Raw genomic sequence first — 16,206 nt, 5'->3', positions numbered from 1 at the left:
ATTTTCCCAGCACCATTTATTGAAAAGGCTGTCTTTTTTCCATTGGACATTCTTTCCTGCTTTGTCGAAGATTAGTTGACCATAGATTTGAGGGTCTATTTCTGGGCTCTCTATTCTGTTCTATTGATCTATGTGTCTGTTTTTGTGCCAGTACCATGCTGTCTTGATGATGACAGCTTTGTAATAGAGCCTGAAGTCCTGAATTGTGATGCCACCAACGTTGGCTTTCTTTTTCAATATCCCCTTTGGCTCTTCGAGGTCTTTTCTGGTTCCATATAAATTTTAGCATTATTTGTTCCATTTCTTTGAAAAAGATGGATGGTACTTTGATAGGAATTGCATTAAATGTGTAGATTGCTTTAGGTAGCATAGACATTTTCACAATATTTATTCTTCCAATCCAGGAGCATGGAACATTTTTCCATTTCTTTGTGTCTTCCTCAATTTTTTTCATGAGTACTTTATAGTTTTCTGAGTATAGATTCTGTGTCTCTTTGGTTAGGTTTATTCCTAGGTATCTTATGGTTTTGGATGCAATTGTAAATGGGATTGACTCCTTAATATCTCTTTCTTCTGTCTTGCTGTTGGTGTAGAGAAATGCAACTGATTTCTGTGCATTGATTTTATATCCTGACACTTTACTGAATTCAGTAAAGTGTCAGGAATTCAATATATATAGCTTTTTAAAAAATAAAATATGGGCAGAAGACATGAACAGACATTTTTCCAAAGAAGACATACAGATGGCCAATAGACTTATGAATACATGCTCAATATCACTTATCAGGTAAATGCAAATCAAAACTACAGTATAACATCACCTCATACCTGTCAGAATGGCCAAAATCAGAAACAGCAAGTGTTAGAGAGGATGTGGAGCAAAAGGAGCCCTCTTGCACTGTTGCTGGAAATGAAAACTGGTGCAGCCACTGTAAAAAACAGTATAGAGTTTCCTCAATAAGTTAAAAACAGAACTACCCTACGATCCAGTAATACTAGGTATTTACTAGGTAAATACTAGGTAAGCACTAGATATTTACCCAAAGAATACAAATATACTAACCCAAAGGGACACATGCACCCCCATGTTTACAGCAGCATTATCTGCAATAGCCAAACTATGGAAGCAGCCCAGTGTCCATTGACTGATCAGTGGATAAAGAAGAGGCGGTATATTTATACACAATGGAATATTACTCAGCCATCAAAAAGGAGGAACACCCAACTTTTGCATCAACATGGATGGGACTGGAGGAGATTATTCTAAATGAAATAAGCAGAGAAAGTCAATTATCATATGGTTTCCCTTAATTGTGGAGCATAAGGAATAGCATGGAGGACATTAGGAGAAGGAAGGGAGAAAAGAAGTGGGGGGAATCAAAGCAGGAGACGAACCATAAGACTATGGACTCTGGGAAACAAACTGGGGATTTTAGAGGGGAGGGGGCAGGGGGATAGTTTAGCCTGGTGATGGGTATTGAGGAGGGCATGTATTGCATGGAGCGTTGGGTGTTATATGCAAACAGTGAATTATGGAACACTACATCAAAAACTAATGGTATACTGTATGGTGACTAACATAACATAATAAAGAAAAAATAAAAGTCATAAGATAGGTGTAAAAAATAAAAAAATAAAAAGTAAAACTATAAACAAAAAGAATTTCAGTATAGTTGACACACAATGTTACATTAATATCAGGTGTACAAGGTAGTAACTTGATAAGTTTATATATTATACTATGTTCACTGTAAATGTAGCTACTATCTGTCACCATACAATGCTATTAGAATATTACTGACTGTATTTCCTATGCCATGCCTCTTATCCCAATGACTTACTCATTCCCTGACTGGAAGACTATCTCCCACTCCACTTCATTCATTTTCCCATCCCTTCATCGCCCTGCCCTCTGGTAACCATTAGGTTGTTCTCTGTATTTTTAGGTCTGTTTCTGCTTTTTGTTTATTTATTCCTTTTTTATAATATTTTATATATGACTGAGAGCATATGGTATTTGTCTTTTTCAGTCTGACTTATTTCACTTAGTATAATATCCTCTAGGTCCATCCAAATTGTTACAAATGGCACTATAATATCCTTTATTATGGCTGCATAATATCCATTGTATTGTCTCTCTTGAGAAAGAAAAACAAAGCTGAAAAACTGAAAAACAAAGCCTCACAGTTCTGGGTTTCTGGGTTCTGGGTGTCAAGATGTACTCCATAGCTGTAGTAATCAAAACAGTGCAGTACTGGCACAAAAACATACACATACATCAATGGAACAGAGTAGAGGACCCACAGATAAACCCAGTTATATGGTCCTTTAATCTATATCAAGGGAGACTAGAATATATAATGTGGGAAACACAGTCTCTCTAATAAATTCTTAATCTATAAAATAATATAAAATTTATCCATCCCATAGTTTTTTTTTTTCTGTGAAGAATAAAAAATCTAAATAAGTACACCAAGTATTTTAGTACAGTGTTTGTACAGTATGGTTCTCTAGTACAATAGAGTTAGGGTATCAGTTAGCTAAATGATTAATGAGTGGCAAATATTGATATTATCTGATACTGGCATCCTGAAATCTCCATAAGCACCCTGAGTTCTCTTTAGTCAGCTAGGTTATTTCCCCTGATTCTCTTCTCTCTTTGTTCCAGGTGTTGTTTCATATGTTGGTGAAGACATGGAAAGGTTAAATCATCTTCACTACCTATTTTACCTGAATTCCAATTATCAGTCCTGTGTGGGGACTTTGATTGCCCCTCAGTGGGTATTGACAGCCGCGCACTGCTTCTTACCGTAAGTGACGGGGATCTGTCCACTCTGTTCTAAGGCTCCAAGGCTCCCCAGATACACATGTATGTGTTAGTGTGTGTACATGTTGTTGCGGACCTGCAACTATACCTCTTGGTATATAACTCTAGAGTATATAATTAGGAGTGGAATTTCTGGGTAATAGAGGATGCAGATGTTCACTTTTGTATGTCTTCCAGCAATTTATAAGCATTTCCCACATTGGGTATTGTCAGACATTTTTCTCTTTTGCTGATTGTGTCAAATTTCTTGTTATGCTCTTAATTTTTAAATCTTTATTAGTAGCGATGTTGAACGATGTTCAACGTATGTTGAAAATACATTCTTCCAATTCATGGTACCATCTTCTCTTTATGGTGTATTTTGATAAATAAGAGCTCTTGTGTATAATTCAATTTAACACTTAAATTATCATCTTTATTTCTGATTAATTGGGTTTTGTGCCTAGTTGAGATTAACTTTATGATTCAAGATCAGAAAGATATTTCTTAATTTCTAGAGTCTTTAAAGGTTTGACTTCATATTTAAATATTTATATCATTTAGACTTGATGTTTGTGAATGATGTGAAGTAGGGATCCAGTTTCATTTTTTTTAATTATAGTAAGCTAAACATCCAAATATCATTTATCTAATGATACCTTCTTTCTCCAGTGACTGCAACACCACTTCCGTCATCTGTGAAAGTTCTTCTATCTGTACATGTTTTTGTACTCTCTATACTGCTCCATTGGTTTATTTATTATAGACCAATACCACAATGCCTTAATAATTATGACTTTCTCATAATTTGTGATGTCTGATAGGGAAGGCCAGCCATGTTTTTCTTTATCAGGAACACTTAGGTATTTTTTAAAATAAATTTTGTTAAGTTCTATGAAGAACTCTGTTGGGATTTATTTGGAATTACTTTGACTCTTGTATCAGTTGGGAAGAATTAACATTTTTCTGATAATGATTATTCATAGCCATGGATCTGGTATATCTCTTTACTTATTTTGGTTTCCCTTTGATGAATTTCAAGAGTTTTATCTACATACATATCTTGTACATATCTTATTAAAAATTTTATTCTTAAAGTGCTTTATGTTTTTCTATTATATTTTTAATTGATGTACTTTCAGAAAATCACATTTTCTGTCTATTAGTAATGATGGAAATGCAGTTGTTATAATCAACTTGTATCATAAATTTATCTAATGGCATGTTCTCTTGTTATATTCTCTTACTATTTCTAGTAATTTATGCATATGTTCCTGTGTATTTTCCACTAACCATCTTTGAAAAGGGCCATTTTCATTATGATTTTAATTCTAAATAATTTTTATAAACTTCCACATGATTAAACCCTTCATTCCTAAGTTTAGAATTTGGTCGGGTAAATTTTGGAGGATAACTTTCCAAATTAAAAGAAAATCTTTGAGTTCTAGTTTAATTGTTTTGTGGTCAGAGAATGTGATCTATGTGATATTGATTCTTTGATGAGAATTGAGACTTGCTTTTTAGACCAGTATAAAGTCAATTTTTATAACTCCTCATGTGTTTGAAAGAATGTACATGCTGTAATTTTAGGATAGAAGTTTCTATGTATATCATACTTTTAATTGTGTAATTCAAGTCTTTGGCATCCTTACTATTTTTTTTGCTTAATATGAATAATTTAGAGATTTGCATTGAAATATTCTTCTGTATTTAGATTGATCAAAATAGTCCTATACATTTATTACTTTTTGTTTTTTAAAAATGTTTTTTAGACTATGTCATTAAGTATATGTAAGTTCAGGTACATTTATAAATGTAGGTGCTTTGTGCATTCCTAATAAATCAAAGCTATTACTATATATCATTACTTTCTCTCATATAATTAATATTTTGGTTTTATAGCCCATTTTTCAGATATTAATATGCCAATCTTGCTTTGTTTTTGTTTTTTTTTTTGGTTGGTTGGTATTGTCCTGCTATATCATTTTATATCTTTTCTACCTTTCTATATCTTTTTGATTTAAATATATCTATTAATTTACATATAGTAAGATTTAAAAAAATACAACTTACAATTTCTGTCTTTTAACTGGTGAGTTTAAGCCATTTGGTTTATATTGATTATTAATATACTCAGTCTTGTTTCTACCTATTTTGAATTCCTACTCTTTTTATATTTGTCTAAAAATGTTCTTGCTCTATTATTTGATTAATATTTTAGATACATTTTAATTCTTTCATTTTTGTAGTGAAGTATACATACTTTCTATTCTTTTAGCCATTGCTTTATAAATTTTAATATGGAATTTAATGTAACAGAGTCTAAAGTTACATAATATTCAAATGCCCTTTTTTGATTTCAAGTTTTAATTTTAATTCCTAGTTAGTTAATATTTATGGTAAAATTGGTGTCAGATGTAGAGTTTAGTGATTCATCAGTTAAATACAGCACTCAGTGCTTATCACAAGTGCCTTCCTTAATATCCAAAACCCATTTAGCCCATTCCCTGCCCAACTCCCTCAGTTTGTTCTCTATAATTAGGGGTCTCTAGTGGTTTGCCTCCCAATCTCTTTTTACCCTCCTTCCCCATGTTCATCTGTTTTGTTTCTTAAATTCCACATATGAGTGAAATCATATGGTACTTCTCTTTCTCTGACTTGTTTTACTTAGCATAATACTGTCTAGCTCTGTCCATTTTGTTGCAAATGGCAAGATTTCATCTTTTTTTTTTAAGATTTTATTTTATTTTATTTTGACAGACAGAGATCACAAATAGGCAGAGAGGCAGGCAGAGAGAGAGAGAGAGAGAGAGAGAGGAGGAAGCAGGCTCCCTGCTGAGCAGAGAGCCTGATGCAGGGCTCGATCCGCAGATCCTGGGATCATGACCTGAGCCAAAGGCAGAGGCTTAAACCCAATGAGCCACCCAGGCACCCCAGATTTCATCTTTTTTGATGGCTGAGTAATATTCCATTGTGTATATGTACACCACCTCTTCTTTATCTATTCATCAGTCAATGGATATTTGGACTGCTTCCACAGTTTGGCTATTACAGATAATGCTGCTGTGAATGTCGGGGTGCATATATCCCTTTGAATTATATGATTTGCATCCTTTGGCCAAATCCCTAGTCATAAATTGCTGGATCATAGGTTAGTTCTGTTTTTAATTTTTTGAGGAACATCCATACTGTTTTTAGAGTGGCTGCACCTGTTTGAATTCCCACCAACAGTTTATGAGGGTTCCCTTTCTTTGCATCCTGCCAACATCTGTTATTTCCTGTGTTGTTAATTATAGCCATTCTGACAGGTGTGAGGTGTTATCTCATCATGGTATTGATTTGCATTTCTTTTTTATTTTAATCTTTTTTCAGTGTTTCAAGAGTCATTGTTTATGTGCCACACCCTGTGCTCCATGCAATATGTGCCCTCCATAATACCCACCACCAGACTCACCTATCCCTCCACCCTTCTTCCCTTCCAAAACCCTCAGTTTGTTTCTCAGAATCCACAGTCTCCCATGCTTTATCTCCCCCTCTGACTTCCCCCCAATTCACTTTTCCTTTCCTTCTCCTAACATCCTCCATGTTATTCCTTATGCTCCACAAGTAAGTGAAACAATAAGATAATTGATTTTCTCTGCTTGACTTATTTCACTCAGCATAATCTCTTCCAGACCCATCTATGTTGATACAAAATTGGGTATTCATCCTTTCTGATGCAGGTGTAATATTCCATTATATATATGGACTATATCTTCTTTATCCATTCATCTGTTGAAGGGCATCTTGGCTCTTTCCACAGTTGGGCAATTGTGGCCATTGCGGCTATGAACACTGAGGTACATATGGCCCTTCTTTTCACTACATCTGTATCTTTGGGGTAAATACCCAGTAGTGCAATTGCAGGGTCATAGGGAAGCTCTATTTTTAATTTCTTAAGGAATCTCCACACTGTTTTCCAAAGTGTTTGCACCAATTTGCATTCTTCCCACCAACAGTATGAGTGTTCCCCTTTCTCCACAGCCTCTCCAACACTTGTTGCTTCTTGTCTTGTTAATTTTGGCCATTCTAACTGGCATAAGGTGGTATCTCAATGTTGTTTTGATTTGAAATTCCCTGATGGCTAACGATGATGAACATTTTTTTCACGTGTCTGTTAGCCATTTGTATGTATTCTTTGGAGAAGTGTCTGTTCATGACTTCTGCCCATTCTTTGATGTGATTATCTGTTTTCTGGAGTGTTGAGATCAGGAATACGACAAGGATGCCCTCTCTCACCACTGTTGTCCAACATAGTACTAGAAGTCCTAGCAACAGCAATCAGACAACAAAAAGAAATAAAAGGTATTCAAATTGGCAAAGAAGAAGTCAAACTCTCTCTCTTTGCAGATGACATGATGCTTTATTGGAAAACCCAAAATACTTCACCCCCAAACTACTAGAACTCATATAGCAATTCAGTAATGTGGCAAGATATAAAACCAATGTACAGAAATCAGTTGCTTTCTTATACACTAACAATGAAAATATAGAAAGGGAAATTAGAGAGTCGATTCCATTTACTGTAGCACCAAGAACCATAAGTTACCTGGGAATAAACCTAACCAAAGAGGTAAAGGATCTGTACTCAAGGAACTACAGAACACTCATGAAAGAAATTGAAGAAGACTCAGAAAGATGGAAAAGCATTCCATGTTTATGGATCAGAAGAATAAACATTGTTAAAATGTCTATACTGCCCAAAACAATCTACACTTTCAGTGCCATCCCAATCAAAATTCCACTGGCATTTTTTGAAGTGCTGGAACAAACAATCCTAAAATTTGTATGGAACCAGAAAAGACCCTGAATTGCTAAGGAAATGTTGAAAAAGAAAAACAAAGCTGGGGGCATCATGTTCCCTAATTTATTACAAAGCTTTATTACAAAGCTGTGATCACCAAGACAGCATGGTACTGGCACAAAAACAGACACATAGACCAGTGGAACAGAGTAGAGAGTCCAGATATAGTCCCATAACTCTATGGTCAAATAATCTTTGACAAAGCAGGAAAAAATATCCAGTGGAAAAAAGACAGTTTCTTCAATAAATGGTGCTGGGAAAATTGGAGAACTATATATAGAAGAATGAAACTTGACCATTCTCTTACACCGTACACAAAGATAAACTTGAAATGGATAAAAGACCTCAACGTGAGGCAGGAATTCATCAGAATCATAGAGGAGAGCATAGGCAGTAACCTCTTCAATATCGGCCACAGCAACTTCTTTCAAGATATGTCTCCAAAGGCAAAGAAAACAAAAGCGAAAATGAATTTTGGGGACTTCATCAAAATCAAAACCTTCTGCACAGCAAAGGAAACAATCAACAAAACAAAGAGGCAACCCATGGAATGGGTTGATTTGCATTTCTCTTATGCTGACTGATGTTGAGCATCTTCTCATGTGTCTGTTAGCCATTTGGATGTCTTTGCAAAAATGTCTATTCATAGCTCCTGCCCATTTTTTAGCTGGATTCTTTATTTTTTGGGTGTTGAGTTTGATAAGTTCTTTATAGATTCTGGATACTAGCCCTTTTTCAGATATGTGATTTGCAAATGTCTTCTCCCATTTTGTAGGTGCTGTTCAGTTTAATTGATTGTTTCCTTTGCTGTGCAGATGCTTTTTTTTTTTTTTTTTTAGATTTTTATTTATTTATCAGAGAGAGAGAGGGGGAGAGAGCGAGCACAGGCAGACAGAATGTTAGGCAGAGGCAGAGGGAGAAGCAGGCTCCCTGCTGAGCAAGGAGCCCGATGTGGGACTCGATCCCAGGACGCTGAGTCGAAGGCAGCTGCTTAACCAACTGAGCCACCCAGGCGTCCCTGTGCAGATGCTTTTTATCTTGAGGAAGTCACAATAGTTCATTTTTGCTTTTGTTTCTTTTGCCTCTGGCAGTGTGTCTAGCAAGAAGTTGCTGTGGCCGAGCTCAAATACATTGTGGCCTGTGTCTCCTCTAGGGTTTTGGTGGTTTCCTGCCTCACATGTAGGTCTTTCATGTATTTTGAATTTATTTTTGTGTTTGGTATAAGAAAGTGGTCCAGTTTCATTCTCCTGCATGTGGCTGTCTAGTTACCCTAATGCAATTTATTGAAGTGACTGTCTTTTTTCCATTGGATATTCTTTCCCTTTTTGTCTAAGACTAGTTGACCATATAGTTGTGGGTCCATTTTTGGCTTTTCTATTCTGTTCCATTGACCTGCGTGTCTGTTTTTGCACCAGTACCATACTAGGTTGATGACAACAGCTTTGTAATAAAGCTGGATGCCTCTAGCTTTGCTTTTGTTTTTCAAGACTGCTCTGCCTATTTAGAGTCTTTTATGGTTCTATACAAATTTTAGGATTGGGGGTGCCTGGGTGGCTCATTGGGTTAAACCCTCAGCTCAGGTCATGATCCCAGGGTCCTGGGATCGAGCCCTGCATCGGGCTCTCTGCTCAGTGGGGAGCCTGCTTCCTCCTTTCTCTCTGCCTGCCTCTCTGCCTACTTGTGATCTCTGTCTATCAAATAAATAAATAAAATCTTTAAAAAAATTTTTAGGAACTGTTTGTTCTAGCTCTGTGAAAAATGGTGATAATTTGATAGGATTTGCATTAAATGTGTAGATTGCTTTGAATAATAAAGATATTTTACCAATATTTGTTCTTCTAATCCTTACACATGGAATGTCTTTCTGTTTCTTTGTGTTCCCATCAGTTTCTTTCGTGAGTGTTTTCTAGTTTTCAGAGTGCAGATCTTTTACCTCTTTGGTTAAGTTTATTATTAAGTATCTTATAGTTAAATGGGACCAATTATTTGATTTCTCTTTCTACTGCTTCATTATTTGTGTATAGAAAAGCAACAGGTTTCTGTATGGTGATATTATAGCTTGTGACTTTGCTGAATTCATGTATCAGTTCTAGTAATATTTTGGTGGAGTCTTTCGGGTGTTCTACACAGAGTATCATGTCGTCCATGAATAGTTAAAGTTTGACTTCTTCCTTGCCAGTTTGGATGCCTTTTATTTCTTTTTGTTGTGTGATTGCTGTGGTTGGTACTTCCAGTAGTATGTTAGATAACAGTGATGAGAGTGGTCATTTCTGGCTTGTTTCTGACTGTAGAGGAAAAGCTCTTAGTTTTTCCCCCCACTGAGGATGATATTAGCTGTGGTTCTTTCATATATGGCCTTATGATGTTGAGGAATATTCCTTCTATCCCTGCTTTCTTGAGCATATTTATCAGGATTTGATGCTGTATTTTGTCAAATGCTTTTTCTGCATCTCTTGAGAGGATCATATGGTTCTTATCCATTTTTTTATGAATGTGATGTATCACATTGATTGATATGGGAATCTTGAACCACCCTTGCAGCCCAGGAATAAATCCTACTTGATTGTGGTAAATAATTCTCTTACTGTACTGTTGGATTAGATTTGCTAGTATGTTGAGAATTTTTGCATTTACATTCATCAGGGGTATTGGCCTACAATTCTCCTTTTTAGTGGGGTTTTTGTCTAGTTTTGGAATCAAAGTAATGCTGGTTTTGTAGAATGAATTTGGAAGTTTTAAATAGATATTTTTCTTTATTAGCTTTATTTTTATTTATTTTAGAAAGAAAGAGCAAGTGAGTGTGGTGGGGGGGCAGAAGAAGAGAGAATCTCAAGCAGACTCTGCATGTGGAGCCTGATGTGGGGCTCAGTCTCAAGACTCCGTGATCTAACCTCAGCCAAAATCAAGAGTCAGTTGCTTTGGGGGAAATCAGAGGGGGAGATGAACCATGAGAGACTGTGGACTCAGAGAAATAAACAGGGTTTTGGAAGGGAGGGGGGTGGGAGGATGGGTAAGCCTGGTGGTGGGTATTAAGGAGGGCATGTATTGCATGGAGCACTGGGTGTGGTGCCTAGACAATGAATCTTGGAACACTGAAAAAAATAAAAATATTAAAGAAAGAGTCAGTTGCTTAACTGACTGAGCCACCCAGGCATCACAGTATTAACTCTTCTTCAAATGTCTGGTAGAATTCCCATGGGAAGCTATCTGTCCCTGGACTTTTGTTTTTTGGGAGATTTTTAATTACTGATTCAATTTCTTTGATGGTTATAGGTCTGTTCAAATTTTCTATTTCTTCTTGTTTCAGTTTTAGTAATTTGTATGTTTCTAGGAATTTATCCATTTCTTCCAGATTGCCCAGTTCATTGGCCTATACTTTTTCATAGTATTCTCTTATAACTGCTTGTATTTCTGTGGTGTTTGTTGTGATCTCTCCTCTAATTCATGGTTTTATTTATTTGAGTCCTTTCTCTTTTCTTTTTGATAAGTTTGGTAGGGGTTTATTAATTTTATTAATTCTTTGAAAGAACCAGCTCTTAGTTTTGTTAATTTTTTCTACTGTCTTGTTTCTATATTATTTCTGCTCTAGTCTTTATTATTTCCCTTCTTCTACTGACTTTAGGCTTTATTTGGCATTCCTTTTCTAGCTCCTTTAGGTGTAAGGTTCGGTTCTCATAGGCATTCTTAGTTGTATTCTATCCATATCTCTGAGATATGGATATTCTCTTGTTTTTCTACCACAGTTCAGTTTTGCATACAATAAGAATTATCTTAAGCTGAAATTCACTCACTTTAACTTGCCTGAATCATCTATTTATCATGAAGTCTTTTTTCAATATAAACCTCTCTATTTACTTATAAGCATATTTTATGATAAATTAAGTCATAAAATTAGGGGAAGGAAAATGAGAAATAGAGTAAGGATAAGAGAAAATATTAGAGGGCACCAGTTTTAGATAGTTATTAAATTAACACTGGAAGAACTAATGACTTCCCTTTAGCAAGACGGGAGAGTGATCTTTACAACAGAAAAAAACAATTTGACAACGACAGATGCACGAGAGTTATTACAACAGATTTAAACAATAAGTTGGGCCTAACAATTCTATCAAGTTCTATAGCTAAAACACCAGTGCTCATTAATTCCCAAGGTATGGAAATGGATTGGTGAGGGTCATTAAGTGATCTCTCATTTAGAAAGGCAAGAGAGAAAGAAACTTAGTATCACGGTTTCTTCCTTTTCTGTTCTAAGGTATCAGTCCAATGAACAGTCTTGCTCTTGTCAAAATTCCTCCCAGTGGCCACTGCAATTTCATATTTTTCTGGAGGAATTACGCCAACTGGAGAGATATCATATGAATTTAAACACAAAGGGAGCATGTGTTTGGTATAGAGAACCAAATAGACTGAGATGATCTAATGAGAAGCACAGCAGTCAGTAAAAATCAACTTGGCCAAAGACCAGTCATCCCTACCTGGGGGTCCGGCAAAATCCTTCACTACAAACACATGAAACAAAGTATGACAAACAAAGTATGAAACAAAGTTCTCAGGAGCACAGCAAAACTAAGGAAAGTACTTATTATATCTAATGTCTTATAAAAATGACTGAAAGCAAAATTTGCCTAAAGGTTATGGCTCTGATGAGACCTTTTAAACTTGTCAGTCCTTGGGCTTAGCTCAAGGATGAATTTATCAGTCCTACTTCTGTTCTATCTCTTTATTTTTATTTTATTTTTAAAAAATATTTTATTTATTTATTTATTTTGGAGAGAGAGAGAAAGGGAGAACAGAGGTGTCAGCCGGGGGAGGGGGCTGGAGGGAGAGGGACAAGCCAACTCTCCTCTGCGTGCAGAGCCCCACACGGGGTTCAGTCTCACAACCCTGAGATCATGACTTGAGCCAAAGTCAAGAGTCAGCTGTTTAACCAACTGAGACTCCCGGGGCACCCCCACCCTGTCCTATCTCTTTAAACTTTACAACTCTTCATAAGGTGTCCAAAGACAGACTGAGAGACAAATGGTACTGTTGTTAGGAGACAATATAATCTTAGCATTTGGGAGCTCAACAAAAAATTTGGTACTTAGTACCAGTGTGGTACTTATCTCACTCTTGTGTTTGGAGAAATACCTGAGTGGGAGACTCATGGGCCTCACTGGAGTGCCCTATTCTGAATTTAGAGTCTTGAGCCATGCTTGTGAGTGGATCTCAACTGGATCTCAGTGGAACATCCAGGATTTTTGACTCCTGTTTTTCCAAAGGACCACCAGAAAAATCCCGTTAAGCCAGCAGTTTTGATAGATGTGAGTAGACCATTGTATATTCAGGCAATCCTCCCTAGCTTTAGAACATTTAAACTCTCAAAGCTGTTACTTACTTCCTCTATACAATTTCACATTTCCTATTCCCCTCAATTCCCAAAGGAGCCTTCCTAACAGAGCCTACTATTTCATAAAAGCCTTGACTATCCATTTGCATTCTTCTTTCTACCGTTTCCAGGTCTTGAATTGGAGCTTCTCTCTAGAATTATGCTAAGAACAGAGTCAATCCATTGCATTGCTTAACTCTTGGCAGGACCATTTACATTATAGTCTATGTGAATGCAACCCATTGGCTTGTATAATGCATAATCTGTGTGACCACATGTGGCAGCTACACATAAAGAATTAAGTGGACAAAAATGAGAGGAAAAGATATAATGGGCTACCACAGAAGGAGTGTTTGTGTTTTTGTGTGTGTGTGTGTGTGTGTGTGTGATTAGCCTTGGGATCTGGGAGCATTAATCTTTTTTCTCTTTTTCATTTTTCAGAGATCTTCAGATCATCTTTTATGGCAGTTCCACAAATATTCAAGACTTTACTGGGGAGTTTGTACCTTATGACAGGATCATTATTCACCCAAACTTTACCGTTACCTCTCCAAAAGATGACCTCATGCTGATAAAGCTACCTCTACCTTTTACCTTCTCCACCATGATTTTTCAGTTGCCTACTCGCAAGAATGCAATTAAAGATTGTTTGATTCACACTTGGTTAGACAACAAAAACTTTATTGGTGAGTGACTATCAAAAAGAAGAGTTCGTTCTTGGATATATTCATATCTTTAGGATCTCTAAGGATTTAAGGGAAGGCATTGAAACTTATAGTACTAATGCCAGATTTCTAGGCACATGTATAAAGCTAGAATTGGAACAACAGTATTGGCTGTCTAGAATAGAAGTGATCTTTAGAGTTTTGGGAATCAAATCCTAAATCAAGGTATTATATGAATGTATCACATTGGCACACACCACAGGGATTAGAATCTGAGTCTATGTTACAGTATTGATTGTAACATTCTTTATAGGTTTATGAACAAATTCTTTCACTTCTTTGAATCTTAATGTGTGAATTGGTAAGAATCATATTTTCCCTTTACCTAGCAGGAGTGATATTGTTATCGATTACAACAACGGTAGTAACTACCGTTTGTCAATCACTAATTACGTATCAGGGACAAAGCATCCTATACATATTATATAGTCATCATCACATATCATGTAGATAAGTTTCCTTGGGATTTATATCTTATAAGACAGGAAACTAAGATTCAGGGAAATTAATTTTCCAAGGTAATGAACTTGGTAATGACAGAGCTTGGATTCATATCTTGTTTCACGCATGGATTGTCTTCTCAGCAACCACCCTTTGCTGCTGATCATCTGTCAGAGATGATAAATTGAGCAGGAGGATGTGTTTGATTCATGATCATTTATTTTTACTGAGAGGAAGCTCTGAAGTAGGGGGAGGCAGGATGCCTTATGAAAAGGCAGATAGGAATCAAAGTCTCCTTATTTTTTGTGCTTAGGAAATTCAAAGCATAAGCTGCAAAGAGTCAAGATTCAACTGAGTTCTAATAAAAACTGCAAAAAATTACTGGGTGAAAAACTCCTTGAAAACATGTTCTGCATAGGACCCATGCTAGGAACCCAAGAGCCCTGCCAGGTAAGTCTTCTTACCTCCTTTGCCCCTAAGCTCAGTCTCTACTCTTTGTGTTTCTCATTCTTGGAGGGGCTGGATTTTTTAGTCAGGCTAGGAGCTCAGAGAGGAAGGGGCTGATGAATAATGACTCTTCTCTACCCTGTGATAGAGATGAAAGAAACAGATTTGGGGGGTGGAAAGCGATCTTCCAGCTACTGCCTGAAAATATCTGTGTAGGGATGACTGGGAGGTGTAGGCGTCATTAAAGCAATGGAAAGAAGCTTTCATACTGTATTCTTCTGTCTTGGACCCCTTCACATGGCAAATGTAGTAGCTTTCATTTTTGTTCAGGTGTTGAGGAAATCTCAGGTGGGAAGGAGTTTCTGATCCCTCTACTCTATCTGGCAGGTGGTCACAGCGGCACCAGCCATCTGTGATGGTGAATTACAAGGAATTATGTCTTGGGAAACTGGATGTATTCTAACAGGATATGCTGTTGTCTTCACTGACCTACACAACTACGTTCCATGGATCAAGAACATTATGTCTACAACATAAGCTGATATAGAGCTCCACTGACACCCTTACCTCCCAGCTGATCCACAGCAACCACCTTCTGTATCTCAGTCCCAATCTCTCCCAGGGTCTAGGCTTGATTGGAGTTCCAAAAGAGATCGTTGATGACTCTTGGGTGTTGGCATGACTCTAATCTCTTTAACTGTTTCTTTGCTTATTCCTAACTCATGACTAAATGTTTATAACATGGAAAACCCAAGTGCTGGTCTCAGGAAGTCGAATTCCCCCAGGAATCTTTTTGGATTCTACCAACTCAGATATTTCCATTAAAATACTCTCTGCCTTATCTTAAGAACACAAAAAACAAGTGGAATGAGGGATAATAGCTACCAGGAGTCGATTTGGGGAAAGTGTAACCATATAGCTGAGCAATTGCCAAAAGTTGGTCAGATAATTAGCAATTTTTCTAATGACAAAGTGTCTCTTATGTAAGTATGTGTGTGTGTTTGTGTGTGTGTGTGTGTGTGTGTGTGTATGGGTGGTTGTAGTTAGTTCCCATTAGTTCCTTAAAGGATCTATAGAATTGCTTAGGTCTACTGAGACCACCCAAAGGTCATTGTAATATTTGGGTTACATAAGGATTTCTGTATTTTGAACAAAAGCTGCAATGCATATTCATAAGAAGTTTTTTTTAATACATTTTCGTTCTGGTTTACTGCTTTTTATTTAAAATCACACATGCTTGCTTAGAGGGTACAAAGTGATGGAGTACATGAGGATCCTGCCATTCGTACATGCCTCTGAATACACATTCTGTACAGTGCACACACTTACGAGCGCACACTTTCATCCACAAGCATACTCACAAGACGCTAGCCATTCCAAAAAATCTGTTTTCCATATGCTGTTTTTCATTAATCTCTGAGAGATTAAACTGATTTTAAACTAAAGCCTATCCATTTTCATATAAAATATTCAACATCCAAGAAATTTATCTCTGAAATGTGAAATGCATTTTTGTTTTACCTTTTACCCCATGCTATGAAATACTGGGATTTATGATAATTCAAATCGCTACCCA

At 36.5% G+C, this 16,206-nt stretch overlaps 1 protein-coding gene across 1 annotated transcript; it reads left to right on the top strand.

Annotated features, from left to right (window-relative positions):
- The first annotated feature begins 2,679 nt into the window (after positions 1–2,679).
- Positions 2,680–15,785, top strand: LOC132014897 (probable inactive serine protease 58). Its single transcript, XM_059395593.1, has 4 exons — positions 2,680–2,810; positions 13,459–13,703; positions 14,497–14,633; positions 15,018–15,785. The coding sequence occupies exons 1-4, from the start codon at positions 2,695–2,697 to the stop codon at positions 15,165–15,167; spliced, it is 648 nt and encodes a 215-aa protein (XP_059251576.1). The 5' UTR covers positions 2,680–2,694; the 3' UTR covers positions 15,168–15,785.
- Positions 15,786–16,206: the final 421 nt, after the last annotated feature.

Source organism: Mustela nigripes, chromosome 4 (genome assembly GCF_022355385.1).
Source record: "Mustela nigripes isolate SB6536 chromosome 4, MUSNIG.SB6536, whole genome shotgun sequence".
NCBI lineage: Eukaryota > Metazoa > Chordata > Mammalia > Carnivora > Mustelidae > Mustela > Mustela nigripes.
Note: the sequence above shows the minus strand (reverse complement) of the source record. Positions and strands in the feature narration are given on the sequence as shown.

What these genes read in the sequence shown, in the direction of transcription:
- LOC132014897 (XM_059395593.1), top strand. Translation starts at nt 2,695, where the DNA reads ATGGAAAGGTTAAATCATCTTCACTACCTATTTTACCTGAATTCCAAT. An exon ending in GCCGCGCACTGCTTCTTACC is followed by an intron (nt 2,811 to 13,458) that starts GTAAGTGACGGG and finishes TTCATTTTTCAG; the next exon opens with AGATCTTCAGATCATCTTTT. An exon ending in GAACCCAAGAGCCCTGCCAG is followed by an intron (nt 14,634 to 15,017) that starts GTAAGTCTTCTT and finishes TCTATCTGGCAG; the next exon opens with GTGGTCACAGCGGCACCAGC.